This window comes from Cetorhinus maximus, chromosome 9 (assembly GCF_964194155.1).
Source record: "Cetorhinus maximus chromosome 9, sCetMax3.hap1.1, whole genome shotgun sequence".
In the NCBI taxonomy this organism is placed as follows: Eukaryota; Metazoa; Chordata; class Chondrichthyes; order Lamniformes; family Cetorhinidae; genus Cetorhinus; species Cetorhinus maximus.
The window spans coordinates 74,110,409-74,126,269 of NC_135887.1; the positions used below are offsets into that span (position 1 = coordinate 74,110,409).

The 15,861-nt window shown below is 40.2% G+C and overlaps 1 protein-coding gene across 7 annotated transcripts in view; it reads left to right on the plus strand.

Annotated features, from left to right (window-relative positions):
* Positions 1–15,861, plus strand: part of phf21aa (PHD finger protein 21Aa) — a 332,304-nt gene that overhangs the window by 288,107 nt on the left and 28,336 nt on the right. For all 7 annotated transcript variants that reach the window (XR_013577548.1, XM_078548866.1, XM_078548869.1 and 4 more), the window contains 4 exons: positions 7,667–7,762; positions 11,239–11,290; positions 14,868–14,947; positions 15,298–15,358. Coding sequence is in view for 6 of the 7 variants with exons in the window: in XM_078548866.1 (XP_078404992.1) it covers positions 7,667–7,762; positions 11,239–11,290; positions 14,868–14,947; positions 15,298–15,358 (289 nt within the window). In the remaining variant the exon portion in view is untranslated. The remainder of the gene's footprint in view (positions 1–7,666; positions 7,763–11,238; positions 11,291–14,867; positions 14,948–15,297; positions 15,359–15,861) is intronic.

Below are 15,861 nucleotides of genomic sequence, written 5' to 3' on the forward strand. Positions count from 1 at the left end.
ATAGCATCATTCCGTCAGGTGGGATACGCTTCCACCCATCGTGAGAACAAACATACTATAACTAAAACATAATTATATCCCATACATTTAGGCATTTGTATAAAGTCTATTTGTAGGTGTACAAACGGGCCCCATGGCTGGGGTCCCGTCCTGGGTTGTGTCATTGACATAGGTATGACAGGTATTACTAATACAATGCCTATTAGCATATTACTATTCACTATACGTTCAACATTAATTCTACATACACGTGTTAAACCTCTGAGCTGGCAACCGGTCAAGTCATGATTCTTGTCCATAGGTGCTGCATACATCATTTCTGCTCGCTTCGTCTGAAATATCTTTCCCTATTTCAATTAATTTATTGATAGTCCCCGTATGACTTTTGAGCACGGTAGCCAGGCTTTGGATTAACCAATGACGTCCCTATGTTGAATATCGTAGCGGCATCATTTATCAGAATGCACTTAACGCGGTTCCCTCTGAAGCCTGATCGCATCTCGCCGTTGAACTGAACTGCTTCAGTCATCAACTGGCGCGTCAGAGCCGTATAGAGTGCTTGGGTATGGGTTGAGCACCACTGGGGCAGGACGATTCCGGATATGTTCAAGACTACGGGTACCAGCTCATGGTGTACATTAACATACAAAACTTCTGATTAACCAGTACCAAACCATTCGTCGGTCCTGGATGCATAGTCGGACAAGATGGGTCAGTCAGTGTGGTTTGAGGGTCTTCAATTATCTCTACTCGGACTGTGAAAGTAGAGGTGGAAGGTGGCTGTGTAGTGACGGACCTCCCATGCCCGATCTGAAGCAAATCCTTACTACAATTTGAAAGCACTTGTTCTCCTACTGTTACATTTATCATTCCCCGTTGCGTGTCGCATTCGGCACTGTCCGTGCTGTACCAAAGTTCCTCCTGCGGTGCAGGATGAGCAGTGATGATCCTCGACCTTGTTGCCAGAACTGATACGCCCACGACCAGGATTGTAGATCTGTGTAGACATTAACATCAGCTCTCGTTCTCATATCTATAAGTGCGCTTGTATCACCTGTCATAATTACCTCGTAGGAACCATGCCTGTTCGCACCGAGCTCACCTTGACCATCACCTTATTCCCCACGTGGTGGGGGGGGCCCGTTGTTGCTCTTTGGATTTGCCTGTTTCCATATGCTTAATCATCTGTCAGTCTCTAACTTCCTCTCTCAACTCATGTAATTGCCTACTTAATTCCCTTACATTGTCCTGTATTTTTCCTTTCAGTGGCCCTACACCACCTTCTATAATGCCTTCAGGTAATTGCATGACCCTTCATGTTATCATTTCAAATGGGGTGAACCCGGTGGTCCTGCTTGGGGCAGCCCACGGCGTATTAGAATATTGGGCTGTTCCCTGTCTCTTGATTGATGTTTTTTTAAAGTTCAGTTCATCCTTTCCACCATCCCTGGACTCTGAAGGTGGTAAGGAATATGGAATTTCTGCTTAATCTCCATAAGATTACATGCTTCTTTAATGATTCTCCCTGGGAAATGAGTTCCCTGTTCTGAATCCATCTGGGTAGGCACCCCCACTCCTTCCAGTTTACTCTCTCCTGCTGCTGTCTCATGTCAGACCTCAATTCCTTAAACAACTCTACAATGCACCTTCTTATCCCATCTTTCAATGGCTCAGTATCTTCACTTCCAGTGATGGTTCTCTCTGGGAACCGCTTAACTCTGCCTGTCATCAAGGTGTTAATTCTGTGGTCTTACTTTTTGTAGCTCTCAGGCACATTAATATAATCTGTAATACATCTATTTAGCCTTTTTCCAGCTTTCCCTTTACCTGTATCCATCTTGTGGTAAATTGTTGTTAAGTATTATTTCTCCTTACATTTCAATTCCTGAACTACAGATTCCACATAGTTTTACCTCTAAGTTTTTTTTTCCTGACCATGATCATCCTAAGGTTCTCTTGAGTTCAGTTTCTCTATTGTCTTGATTGTTTAAAATGTTTCCTTACTCTTTAGGCCATATTAACTATTCCATTTCAACGGGGATCTCTGTCTCTAGATCTTTGCTTATCTCCCCCTGTGCAGTTCCAATGCCTCAGTTGATGGCCAGATTATCAAATTCATTTCCCTTAAAACAGTTTGTACATTATGTCCTCTTTCCCTAACTCATTCTCCTACTTGCCTCATACCATTTTACACATGCAACAGCTACCATCTTATCTTGTTCAGGTTGCCTGGAGAGACTTTAAAATAAATAAAATATGCTCATAACAGTTTTAAAACAGAAATCAAGCATTGACATGTTTTGCTTCCTTATCTTCTTCTCAAACAACATCTTATTGTCCCACTAAATTATGTCTGACTTTTTTTTTGCATTATCCCAGATTCATTAACTCGGCCAAAAAATGGATTTCTGCCAAACTTTGTCAAGGTCTTGAGCTTAACTTCACATTTTGGGAACAGACTTACAAATACAAAAGCTTGCAGCATTTGAATTAGTGCCAATTGTTGTCAAACCTTTTAAAATGAAAATTCCCTTTTGAGAACTGTATCAAGAACCAAACCTCAAATTTTTTAAACCTTGTAAGAACTGTAATTTACACTACCAAAATTAAAACAACCTCTTTTTCATGTGTAATGATTTTTATCCCAGTTATAATTTCCGTATGTTTATTGACACATTCTTTATCTTAGATAGCATCCTAGTGATTCAAAAGTAACCTGTTAAATTACACTGTACTTTACATCTCAAGATTGTCCCAAATTCAAATCACAGTGCTGTTGGGATGCAGATTTCCTTTAATATTTAATTCATCTCTTCATAAGAAACCCCTTTTTATCCATTGTAACCAACTAGACCTTGAGTTTATGTCTTTTGGTTTTCCTAGAATCTTTCTGAATTTCAAGTAATTTTTTTTCCTCAGAACTCATATGTATTAATCCCAATCAGCTAGGAAGCTGATGATGAGGGTTATTCCCTGCTAGTCTGCAAGGGTGTGGTACAAGGGTTGGTTTATCTTTACACTACCTTCAAATTACGATTTTTGCCAGAAATCTCAACTCCAACCTTATACTCAAAACTTTGGAATATTTGAATAAACTTTTCCTTTAACCTAATATGGGGCTTTCGACTCTAAAGTGCTCAACTACACACACAAAAGACAATTCAGGGAAGAACAACTACACACACAAAAGATTATTCAGGGAAGAAAACACATTAAAGCTCACATACAAATGCTTCATTGCACAGAAACACATAGATAAAGGTATGTATCGATACTCTTATAATATTGAACTTAACTCTAAATGAAGCTTCAAGTAGCAGTGAGGGAATAAAGGGATCTTGAAGGCTTCACCGATAGGGACCTTCAAACTGACGAAAGCTCACATTTTCTCTGCTGCTGCTTGTCAATTGCTCATTAACCCTCTAGGGGTACACCCCCCCCCCCCCCCCCCCTGCCCCTCCTATCTCTCTCTCTCTCTCTTCAGCACAAACAGCTCTTGTAACTTAGATCAATTCATTTTTTTTTTAAGTTACAGAAAATTCAGTAGCAGACCATCTACCTCCCTTAAAACATATTATAAGCGCTCAATTCTATTCCGATTAAAAGTTCCGTCTGGCGGGAAACTCTCCCTTACCTTGCGTCTATTTTACCCAATCAGAAACATGTTGGACACTTTCAGACCCATAATGGACATACATGTATGCATTTGGGGTTCCCTTCAAAGGGGGAACCTGGGGTTTCTGTGTTGCCATATTTCCCATTTTTACTTAATAATATACACAAAAAGAAAAAGAAATTACTTACTTTTCACCTCCAGGGGACTCGAACCCCTGGGTATACTACTACTACTTTTTCACCTCCAGGGGACTCGAACCCCTGGGTATACTACTACTACTTTTTCACCTCCAGGGGACTCGAACCCCTGGGTATACTACTACTACTTTTTCACCTCCAGGGGATTCGAACCGCTGGGTATACTACTACTACTTTTTCACCTCCAGGGGTCTTGAACCCCTGGATATACTACTACTACTTTTCCACCTCCAGGGGACTCGAACCCCTGGGTATACTACTACTACTTTTCAACTCCACGGGACTCGAACCCCTGGGTACACTAAATTACTGGCCCGACTAATCTCCTAAATACTTAAATAGATGACTTACCCTGAGAGTCAGCCACAGGCAGGTGAAGGCAGATCGCAGGTAAACGAACCCCAGAAGCCCAAATGGGGCTGCCGCGGACTGAGGTCCTAACGCTGGTGCTCCGTGACTCAACCCTAGGGGTTAGTCATCTCAGTGGAACCTCCAGAAACTGTCGGAGATTAGTCATACCAAGGCATCATTAATACATAGAAACCCCATTTATTACTTGTGCACAAGGGAGAACAATACAGCAAGAGTTATTGTACCATCTTCAAGCAGAATACACAAAGACTTGCTTAAAAGCATTTTACGAACAATGAGTAAATGTTGTACATCTCAATCCACTTATTTGCATAAGTTTACTGACCAATCCATGTTCCAGTAAATTTCCATTCCTACACCACAAATGCAGTTGTTTATAATTTGACTATCACAACTTTGATTACATTCGTCCCAAGAGAGAGACACGTAGAATGTCTCAAGGCCCATCCTGCTATAATGGTCAGACAAGATGCTATTGTTCTTCAAGGTTACAGTGTTTTTCTCTTAGGCTCAAGCGTTTAATTCAATTGCTCCATTAACCCTTTCAGTACTGAGTGGGCCCCCCTATAGTTGTCTTTAGGCCACCACAAAGCCAGTCTTCAGCCAATTTGATTCACTCCATGTGAAATCAAAAAATGTCTGAGCACACTGGATACAGCAAAGGCTCTACAATATCCCAGCTATAGTGCTGAAGATTTGTGCCCCAGAACTAGCCTTGTCTTTACCCCATACAGCTGTAACACTGGCATCTATCTGAGAAAGTGAAAAGTTGTCCAGATATGTCCTCTTCACTATAAGCAAGACAAATCCAATCCGACCAATTACCGCCCCATCAGTATGCTCATGATCACCAGCAAAGTGATGGAAAGTGTCATCGACAGTGATGTCAACCTGCGCTGGTTTACCAATAATCTACTTACCGATGCTCAGTTTGGGTTCCAGCAGGGTCACTTGGCTCCTGACCACATTACAACCTTGATCCAAACATGGACAAAGGAACTGAATTCCAAATGTGAGGTGAGTGAGTGCTCTTCTCATCGAGGCAGCATTTGATTGAGTGTGATATCAGAAGCCCTTGTAAAATTGAAGTCAATGGGAAAACTCTTTGGTGGCTGCAATATTATCCAGCATAAATCCTTTCCACTATCTTCAAGGCACATGTCAGGAGTGTGATGGATTGCTTCCTGGATGAATGCAGCTTTCTTACATGGGTGCAGCTCCAGTAACATTCCCGAAATTCAATAGCATCCAGAATAAAGTGCCCACTTTTTGCTAATGCCCAATCTACGACCTTAAACTTTCGCTCCCTTCACTATCATCACACCGTGGCTAATATGTGTACCATCTGCAAGATGCCCTGCAGTAACTTCAAGGCTTTTTGTAAAGCTGCAGTCTCTGATTCCTGGAAGGACAAGGGCAGCAGGCACATGGTAACATCACCACCTACAAGTGAGACTTGGAAATATATCTCTGTTTATTCAGCATCACCAGGTTAAAATCCTGGAACTCTTCCTCCCTCTCCTGAATAGCCCTGCAGGAAGTACCTTCATCACATAGACTACAACGGTTCAAGAAGTTTGCTCATCAGCACTGATCAGCAATAAATGCTGGAGATGCCCATATCAAACGAATGAACAAAAAAGTCTTTTTTGCAGACTTCATTTTGGAAATTCCAGCCAACTATGAGCATCAACGAGGACTAGCCTTCTAGCGTACACAGATTGCTAAATAAAAAAACTCCGTTAGTGTATTACTCTATAACTCAGGTGATGTTACGCAATTAGTTGTTGGTTTCGGACCATTATACATGCTCATAGAGTGCAATGTACAATCAGCAGGCAAGACTTGTGCTGCTGGTTGCACATTGCAGTCTACCTGGCATTAAAGAAGTTCAGTTTACTTTTAATGCGACTTTTAAATTAATGAACAGGCTTGTGGACACACTCCTCATGATAAAAGCCTTCAAAAGCTTTAGAAAATGCAACCAACTACCTAGCACTCTCTTTTTTATCCTGACTTTCAATCACGTATTATTCTCTAATGAAATCCCCAATTAACAACAGTCCTAGCATTTCAAAATGATTCATTCTCCAATGTTTACTTTGAGATGTTTTTCAGAGACATCATAAGGCATTCATCAATGTATTGCCTTCCTACAGCATTGAGAATCATCACCAGAAGATAGACATGAGACTATGGTGCAGTTGGGCATTTAGGTTTCTGACCTGACTTTTAAGTCAAATGATCTGATAACTTTATTGGGCTTGAATTTCCATTATAGAGCTCATATTTGCATGTTATTCTCTTTTTTTTTATTTGTAATTTATCCTGTTCCTGTCATTGTTAATTTTGCAAGCTGTTAGTCATTAGTACTGTTTTGAGTTTTAAAGTTCTGAAAAAAGCACTGCAACCATGACACCAAATGTAGTCACCATAACTTTTGGTTTCCACCAAGTATATGTACTGTTTAACCTGGATTTTGTGGTCAGTGGTGAAGCAAGGGCACTGGCCACAAAGCAAATCTCGTGAGATTTAGTGATCTCTCTAATGAGGATTTCACCTCTATTATGTTCAGTAGTACAGCAACTGATTCCCAGCATTCTTTACTGGGCATTCATAGTATAGAGTAGCTGTCATGTCATAAGGCTGTCCAAGCAGCCAATCATATTGAAGGATTTCAAAAGATATCCAAACAGAAAACTAAGGTAATTGAAATAAAATCAATTTTAAAAGATTTTTACACGCAGCCAATTAAAGATTTGCACATGGGATGAAGATAGAAGCCAAAATGTTCTGATAACTTTTTTAAAAAAGTTACTCAAAAAGTGCAGATTATAGCATCTAGTAAGTAATCATTTAACAGCAGTCCATGATTATAAAAGATCTTTTCAAGGTCAGTTCTGTTGTTCATCAACTTTTAATAATCACATCACTTTTTAAAAACCTAGTTACACTGATTGGACAAGGTGTAATTTTTTAATGGGTTTCAAATGGCAAATGTGGGTGGCAGGAAAGCTGAAATTCTCACTGATTTCAGTGATTGTTGGCTCTGTTGGGGAGGCCTCTGTGCAGCCTTTGTTGGAACTCTAAGTGACAGACTGCAACTTCAGGATTTCCACACTAATCTGCACGTGCCTGACATCCTGAAGTTGCGGTCAGTTTCAAGCAGTTGTTGTCAACTCCTCCCGCAAAATTAACCCAATTCTTTTACAAAATGCAGATGTTAGACGGGTTATCATTAGCTGTGACAGGGCGATAGTCCAGGTTTGTTGTAATATTTTAAGAAACCGAAGTATTGGCTGATAAGGCTATGGATGATTTTATTCTTCAGCATGGTAACACATCTAGGATTTGGATCAAATTTAGCTTTCTTATTTGCTATAGTTTAATTAAGATCCATTTAGATGGTCTGAAGCATTAAGTAATTAGCTGGAGTATTAAGTAATTAGCTGCTCACATTTATTTTTCCATGTCATATTAGACCATCAAACTTCAGGTAGAGTGGGAAGAAAGACCGAATGACAGCAGTCCAACTTCTCCAGTTCTACCTAAGCCCAAGAGAGAGGAGAACTCAGAGGTATTGTAATGGAATGGCTGATGAAGCAATTTCTAGTTACTCGTTACTTAATTAAAATCTAAAGTAAAACAAAACTGATGTACTTAAGTAATTCTTCCAGTATATTTAAAATAATTATTCAATATTAATCTATGTGTAACATATGAATACAGATATTATACAGTTTAGAGCAGCTGGGACTGAATGCACTGCCTGAAAGAGTAGTGGAAGCAGATTTAGAAATTACTTTGTAGAGGGAATTGAATATACTGTATAGATGGAAAGAAAAACATTGCAGGGCTATGGGAAAACAGCAGGGGGAGTCGGACTAATTGAATAGTTCTTTCAAAGAACCTGCACGGGCAAGATGGGCCAAATAGCCTCCATCAATACTGTCTGATTCTATGCTGCAGCTTGGGCCCTGGATGATAATATGTGATCATATGAGTATTTTTGCATTGCTCCCAATACATAGCATTTGTTATGTTGAGGGTGAGTTGCGAGTCAAAGTTGGAAGCCAGCAACCAGTGAAGACTGCTGGTCATCCATGAAATGCTACCATTCTGTTGTATGAATGCATTGCAGACAAAGCCTCCTCTCGGAAATTGGCTTCAGGAGACTGTGTAGGAGTTGAGACATTAAGGAAGTTTGGCCCTGTACCAAGGGGAGAGTTCCCAGAAATAAAATTATTGTTCGTATTTTTAATCTAGGCTTCTTGGACTTGTCTGTTGGAAGCACACTCAGTTACTTCAGCTCCATTATAATGGAACACACTAATTTGTGCTAGTTATGGAGTATTGGGTACAGATAGCAAGAACCCAACACACTTCCCACCCGCAAGCATTTCCTTGTGCTCATTGCTTCTGGTGTTGCGAACCATGGTATTGGTCGCCCTGTTGGGTTATTGTGTTCTACTGAAAATATAAATGGATGACCCTTTAATTTTCAAACAGTTTGATCTTTCTCACGATTGAAAAAGAACTTACATTTACTTAGCATTGTTCATGACCTTTAAAGCCAATGAAGTACTTTTGGAGTGTACACTATTATTATGTTGGGAAATGCGGCAGATAATTTGGGCACAGCAAGCTCCCACAAGCAACAATGAGATAATGACCAGGTATTGCTGTGTATGGTTGCTTACACTTCCATTATTATTTCTTTCTATTCATTTACGGGATGTGGGCATCACTGGCTAGGTTAGCATTTATTGCCCATCCCTAATTGCCCTTGAGAAGGTGGTGCTGAGCTGCCTTCTTGAACCACTGCAGTCCCTGTGGTGTAGGTACACCCACAGTGCTGTTAGGGAGGGAGTTCCAGGATCATGACCCAGTGGCAGTGAAGGAACGGAGATATATTTTCAAATCAGGATGGTATGTGGCTTGGAGGGGATCTTCCACGTGGTGGTGTTCCCATGTATCTGCTGCCCTTGTCCCTCTAGATGGTAGTGACTGTGGGATTTGAAAGGTGCTGCCTAAGGAGCCTTAGTGAGATTCAATATAATACAAACGTGTTCCAAAAATTCTTGGGCTGAGGAAGTCAATTTGACAGATAATTGTTGGATCCAAGATATTTCAGAATACATTGAAAGTGGGTAATTTCCAAGAACAAGATTGTCATTAAACTGTAGTTAAAAACATAGATTGTGCTCTTTTTAAAAATGCCCTCTTGTGACTTTCATTTTGTAAAATGATACCCCATAGCAGAGCAACTTATTTTGGATGTGGATGAGATGTAAAGCGGAGGAGTGAGCAAGAATTGACAACAGCTTTAGCATGGAAGCAGATTGGCTCTCCACTCCATCAATAATAATTTGTTTATGGAAGAAGTTCATATTATAGCGCTCCTAGGTTACGGAATACAGTGGTGGATTATTTAGAGCATTGCTTCCTTACATAGTCTTAAGTGTGAGCTGGTTTATTTTTAAAATTAAGTTCTTAGGCAAAGTGCATTAACTTACATGATCAGCAACACAAATTATATTTATTTAGCGCTTTTAACATAATGAAATGCGTCACGAGCATTATGAAACAAAGTATGACACCAAGCCATATAAGGAGACGTTAGGTCAGCTGACCAGAATCTTGGTCAAAGAGTGAGGTTTTAAGGAGTGTCTTAAAGGAGTGAAATAAAGTAGAGAGACAGAGGTCTAGGAAGGGAACTCCAGAGCTTGGGGCCTAGGCAACAAATGGCATGGTCACCATGGGTGGAGGAATTATAATTAGGAATGCTCAAGAGGCTGGATGTGGATGATTGCAGACAGCTTGGAAGGTTGTGGGCAGGAAGAGATTACAGAGATGGGGGAATGCAAGGCTATGGAGCAATTTGAAAATGAAAATTTTGAAGTCAAGATGTTTCTTGACTCAGAGCCAATGTACATCAGTGAGCAGAAGGGTGATAAGTGAATGGGGCTTGCTGTGAGTTAAGTTAGCAGAGCTTTGGATGTCTTCAAGTTTACGAAAGGTAGAATATAGGAGACCAGCTAGGAGTGTGCCAAAATAATTGAGTCTAGAGGTAATGAAGGCATGAATGAGAATTTCAGCAGCAGGTGAGTTGAGATGGGTGAAGCTGGGAGATGCTGCTGAGGTGGAAATAGGCCATTTCACTGATGCACAAATGTGAGATTGGAAGTTCATCTTGGGATCAAGTATCCAAGGTTGCAAACAGACTGGTTTAATCTCATACTGTTGCCAGGAAGAGGGGATAGGTTTAGAATTTGGAGTAGGACCAGAAACAATGGCTTCAGTCTCTCCAGTATGTAATTGAAGGAAATTTCTGTTCATCCAATGCTGGATGTCAGATAGGCAGCCTGATAATTTACCAACAATGAAAGAGTTCAGAGAGGTGATGGCGAGTTGGAGTTGGGTCTTGTCAGCATTTGTGAAAACTAATGCTGTGCCTTCGGATGATGTCACTGAGGAGCAGCACATAATTGAGAAATAGGAGACGGCTAAGGACAGATTCTTGGGGAACAGCAGCGGTAAAGGTGTGGAATGAGGAGGAGAAGCCATTGCAAATGATTTTATGGCTACGATTAAATAGCTAAGAATGAAACTGGGCGAGAGCAGTCCCATGTAGTGGGTTACAGTGGAGAGGTGTTGGAAGAGGATGATGTGGAGCGGAAAGGAGGGAAAGTTTACCTTTGTCACAGTCACAAAGGATATCAATTGTGACTTTGATAAGAGCTGTTTTGGTACTGTGGAAGGACAGCAACCTGATTGGAGAGATTCAAACATGGAGTCCTGGGAAAGATGGAAATGAGTTTTGGCAAGGCAAGGGAGGTTGGAGGTGGGAAGGTAATTTGCAAGAACAGTGGGTTCAGGGGTTGGCTTTTTGAGGAGACTAGACACTGTATGTAGAACAAAATGATCCATATTAATTTTTTTAGAAGTTGTGCTGCTCTTTTGCCAATTGCAAGTAGTGAAACTTAATATAAAAACTTGTCAACACTGTGCTTTAATTAGGTACTGTTGTATTTTTGTTTCATTTTTGCACAGAAAGTTGCTTTCATGGTTTCTCTGGGGTTGGTTACACATGATCACCTTGAAGGTAAGAAATTAGCTTTTGGTTCTTTTGCACCATAGCATTTTGATTTTGTTTGCATGTACCATTTCCAAGGAACTCCCAGAACCAATGGTGAACATGTCCAACTTGCTCCCATATATGTCTTTTTATTTGTGGATGGGCTGCTGTGAAGTATTGCAATGATCTCGGGAAAGTCCAGTAACAGTTGTATTTATTATTTTGGAAACCCGAAAACCCAGGTGTTTACTGCAAGAATGAGGCCACAAAGTTAACTGTTTAAAACAAAAGAATTTTACTATGCAAAAATCAAAGGTTATGAATACTAACAACTACACTCTAAAATAATTTACGTTAAATATATTAAAAGTATAACAAACACAGTTACTTATACTGTAAACCAAACTTCTTAACTCAAGTTTCCTTCTACGCCCATATGACGTACACGCCCCCAAACAACTCAAGTCAGTTACTTATGAAAAATTGGAAGGTTAATCATTTGGTCTGAGTCCTGTTTCAAAGAGTTGTATAAAGGTTGAGATTTCTTGGGCTTTCTGCTTACTTGCAGCAAGTTTGTCCCTTTTAGATCTCCTCCAACCGCCCAATGGTTTAGACTCCTAGTTCAGCACTGGTGGCGCTGGAGTATTGAGCATAGCCACTTTGGGTCAGAGCTCTCCTGGTTCTAATGTTCTCTAAGTCTGGAGTCTTGCATCTAGGTACTCTCTCTTCTCAGGTTGGCTATCCCAAAGTCCAACTCACTGTCATAGAATCCTTCATTTATCAAGAATTTTAAACCCTTTTACCCAGCACGCAGAATTTAACTGAATTCTGCTTGAAAGAGATGTTCCCTGCAGCCAGCTTGTTCTACACTAAACTGCTTGAAGAACAGAATCACAAAGGGGAATCTACAAGCCCCTGTAATTAACTTCTTGTTTTACCCTTTGCTTTACTATTGTTTATTCCCATCCAGCTTGGTCACATAATTAGTTACTGGAAGCAAAGTTGCTTTTTATAAGGAATCATCTTCCAGAGAAACCTAGTTCTTAAAGGGACCACCATCCCAACATAAAATGTAGGTTTTTCCCCAAAAGCACATGGGCCATCACAGTATATTTATTTTTCCTTCAAATATGAAACACCATGAGATCAGTATGGAAGAGATGATGCAGAGTATCTGAAGGCATGAATTAAATCGATTATAAGTAGCTCCGCCATGGCTTGCCAGGTAAACACACCACAAGTTGTGGTACGAAGTCCTACAAGCTAGAAGGTTTCAGAGAGTGTCTGCTTGGTGCTTGATTAACAGGTATCAGTCACGGCAACAGAAAGGGTGCCATAATTGGCATAAGTACTTTCGTGCTTTCTTGGGAGAGAGAAATCAGCCAGGGATTCTGCTTCTAATTGTTGGAAAGTTGATGTGGGTGAGGCAGGATTAGACTCAATTGCGCTGCACTCAGCTGTTAATAACTTGCCTTAAAGTCATCCAAGGAGAATTGTCATGTGGGTTAGGTTCCGGAGGGTACCTGGTGAAAATAGAACCAAAGACTAACAGCAATCATTAACTTCAGGAGAGATAAGGAGGAAAATGAAAGTTTAAAAAAAAAACCATTTTTTTTAGGCTCTATATAATAAAATGCGGCACGTCGTTCAATACACAATGGCCAGAATTTTTCCCTCATTGGGCCGGCTCGGTGGGAGCGGGCGGGGACAGTTGGGAAGCTGGCCACTGCCCGCGATCGGCTCCTCACTGTGATTTCACACGGGCGGGCCAATTAAGGCCCGCCCTGCGTGGATCATGAGTTGGGGGAGGAGGGAAAGCGGGCCTGGTGTGCAGTTCGTGCATGCACACAGAAGATCGCTTTGGTCTCTGAGGCACGGAGCTGACTGAAGCGCTTTTTAAAAAAAATTAATAAAGACAGTAAAAATTTATAAAAACATGTCCCCTCATGTAACTCTGTCACTTGAGATGGGACATGTTTTTAATTTCAAAATAAAGTTTTTATTTAATGTTTATTTGCTTTAGGGAGCGGGATGAGGTTTCCTAAAAAACGTAAAGGCCGCTTGGCCTTTTCGCCTGCCCACCAACCGTAAGGTTGGACGGGCTGCGTAAATTGGATTTTAATTAGCTTGTTAATGGCCTTAATAGGCCTTTCAATTATCGGCAGGTGTGCAACCGTCTCCAGCACGTGCCTGCCGAACGAAATGTCGCGCGAGTGCATGATGACGTTGGGACGCGTGTCATTTTATGCTTGGGTGTATTGGGCACGCGCCCATACGCCCAATGTAATATTCTGGCCAATGGCTCAGTTCAGATTTTTGGATTTTCTGCCAGATAAACCTGTTACATGGGATAGATTATTTTAAACCCTTTGGATGCAATTAGTGACCTAGGTGAAAATTATGTTCAGATTGGACCAGTTTTGAGATTTCTTTTCACTCCAGTTTCTGCTCAAACTTATTTGCACCGCAAAATCTGCCATAAATCAATGAATTTGAGCAGTATTTTATCATGTTAATTTAGGGAAATAAATGTCCTTTAAAAATTTTAAATATATTTAAAGTGGTAACTTGGTGCCAATTGATACAACTGAAAATGGGTTTATCACCAAAAATAAACATTTCAATCAACGTTTAGTCCACCTTAGAGTAGCCTGATTTTAAATAGCTGAAGAGTACTTTTAAAAAGAAACCTTACTGCACCATTGGTGGACAGTAGTCAGTTCTTAGTGAACTGAAGAAAGTTATTTTCAAAACATGCATTTAATGCCCTTGTGCCTTAAAGAAAAAAGTTTAATTTTTAGAGCCTTTTCGAAGGCCTACAAACGAGCACAATTAGCGGACGCTCTCGATGGTGATTAAGTCGCTCTGGTGGCATGGTCAGTTTTATTGGCTGAGCCAGCTTCCAGCATAATTTTTTTAAAATTAGCATAGAAATTCACAGAAATTGGGTTGCACTGAATGTTATTGGCATTTAATTACAAATTGCAATCTTCTGTACTGCTTTTTCGATCTAAAGTGAATTGCACTGAGAAAAGCAGCACATCCAAGTGGTAACTCCAGGCCGTAATTTTTTTTTTCATAAATTGTGACTTTGAATTTCAAGACGTAGCCAATGGAAAGTGAACCAGTTGTAAAGAAATACCTTCTGCCACCTGGGCAAAGCAAGGCAGCAATTGGAAATGAAGTGATTCCCCCAGGAAGGGAGAAAAAATACACCTGCATCAATCTGGTTGCAGCAAGCAAATTGATGATGACGTGTTTTGGGGCCAGGTTACTTCACATTCTTCATAAAACAACAGAAAATGATGGGAGATGGGAATTTGATTTCCTCGGTATAACCTTTGGATAACATGTTGTGACCTAGGTTTACATCTGCATTCTCTGCACCATTGGATTCTTTTGGGACTCCCCGAAAGGAAGAAGGCACTAGATAAGTTCGTAATAGTTGATTCAAACAGCATAGGTTGGTGTCTGAGGAAAGGTTAGTCAGTTTGTGAGAAACTTGGGTGGGGGGGTGGTCAGGGAGTAAATATCCAAGAAGAATACAGTAAATGCATTGATATGCAAATATATCTTGGAGTAATCCAGTGTGCCTTTTAAACAGAAATCCAAAGCAAGAGGCAAGAAAGGAAACGACGAACAACAGCAAATCCAGTGTACAGTGGAGCAATCTTTGAACCAGAGGTACTAGTTTAATGAGTATTTGATGCATTTGTAACAGTATTATATAAAGCCCTTCTGATTATGTTACTGCCTGTAATAAAATTTCCAAATTATAGTTTCCAGTTCTATTTGTATTTTAGTGGGGAGGGAGGAATTCAGTACAGCATTACTAATAATTATACTTTCTGATTGCGACATTAAATGTTGTCTTTTGGATTTGCTTTGCGACCATGATTCCAGAATGAGAGAAAATCAAGTACAGATGGTGTGAGGGTTAGTAGGAGGAGACTATCCCATGAGATGACTGTTATTTTATTGTTTGTTGCTGAGATTTTCACTATCTGTATTTATTTTGTCTTTTTTTACTACAGCGCAAAAAGTCTGCAGTAACTTACCTGAATAGCCCTGTGCAGCCTGGAACACGGAGAAGAGGTAAAAGTCATAAGTAACTTCTGGTAAAACAAGTGTATATTTGGAGGTTCCTTTATTCAATTCAGTCAATTTGTTCAAATTTTCATTAATATTAATAAGGAACAGAGTATCCAACTGTTTGGTGTGGAGAAATAAAGCTTTGGTTTTAATCATTTCTGCCATAGTCGACCAAACATTAATAAGTTTAACAATACATAGATTTTATATTTAAGTACTTCAAAATATTTAACACATTTTGTCCAAAAAAGACTTTAGAAGATGCTTTCCCTTTTGTCTGTCTATGGAATGTGATAGCCTCTTTCTTTCTTGGGGAAGATCTGCCCAGCAATGAGCACCAGAATTAGCACTACTTTTGATGGTGGCATTTGCTTTGTTTATTCGTTTAAAGGGTATCTGTGTGTTGTTTTAAGAGTGGACATGTTAATGGCCCAGCAAGACATGATGTGAGTTTGTGGTCACAATTTCCCATGTTGAGAATTCCCAAGAACAATGCATTGTGTAGA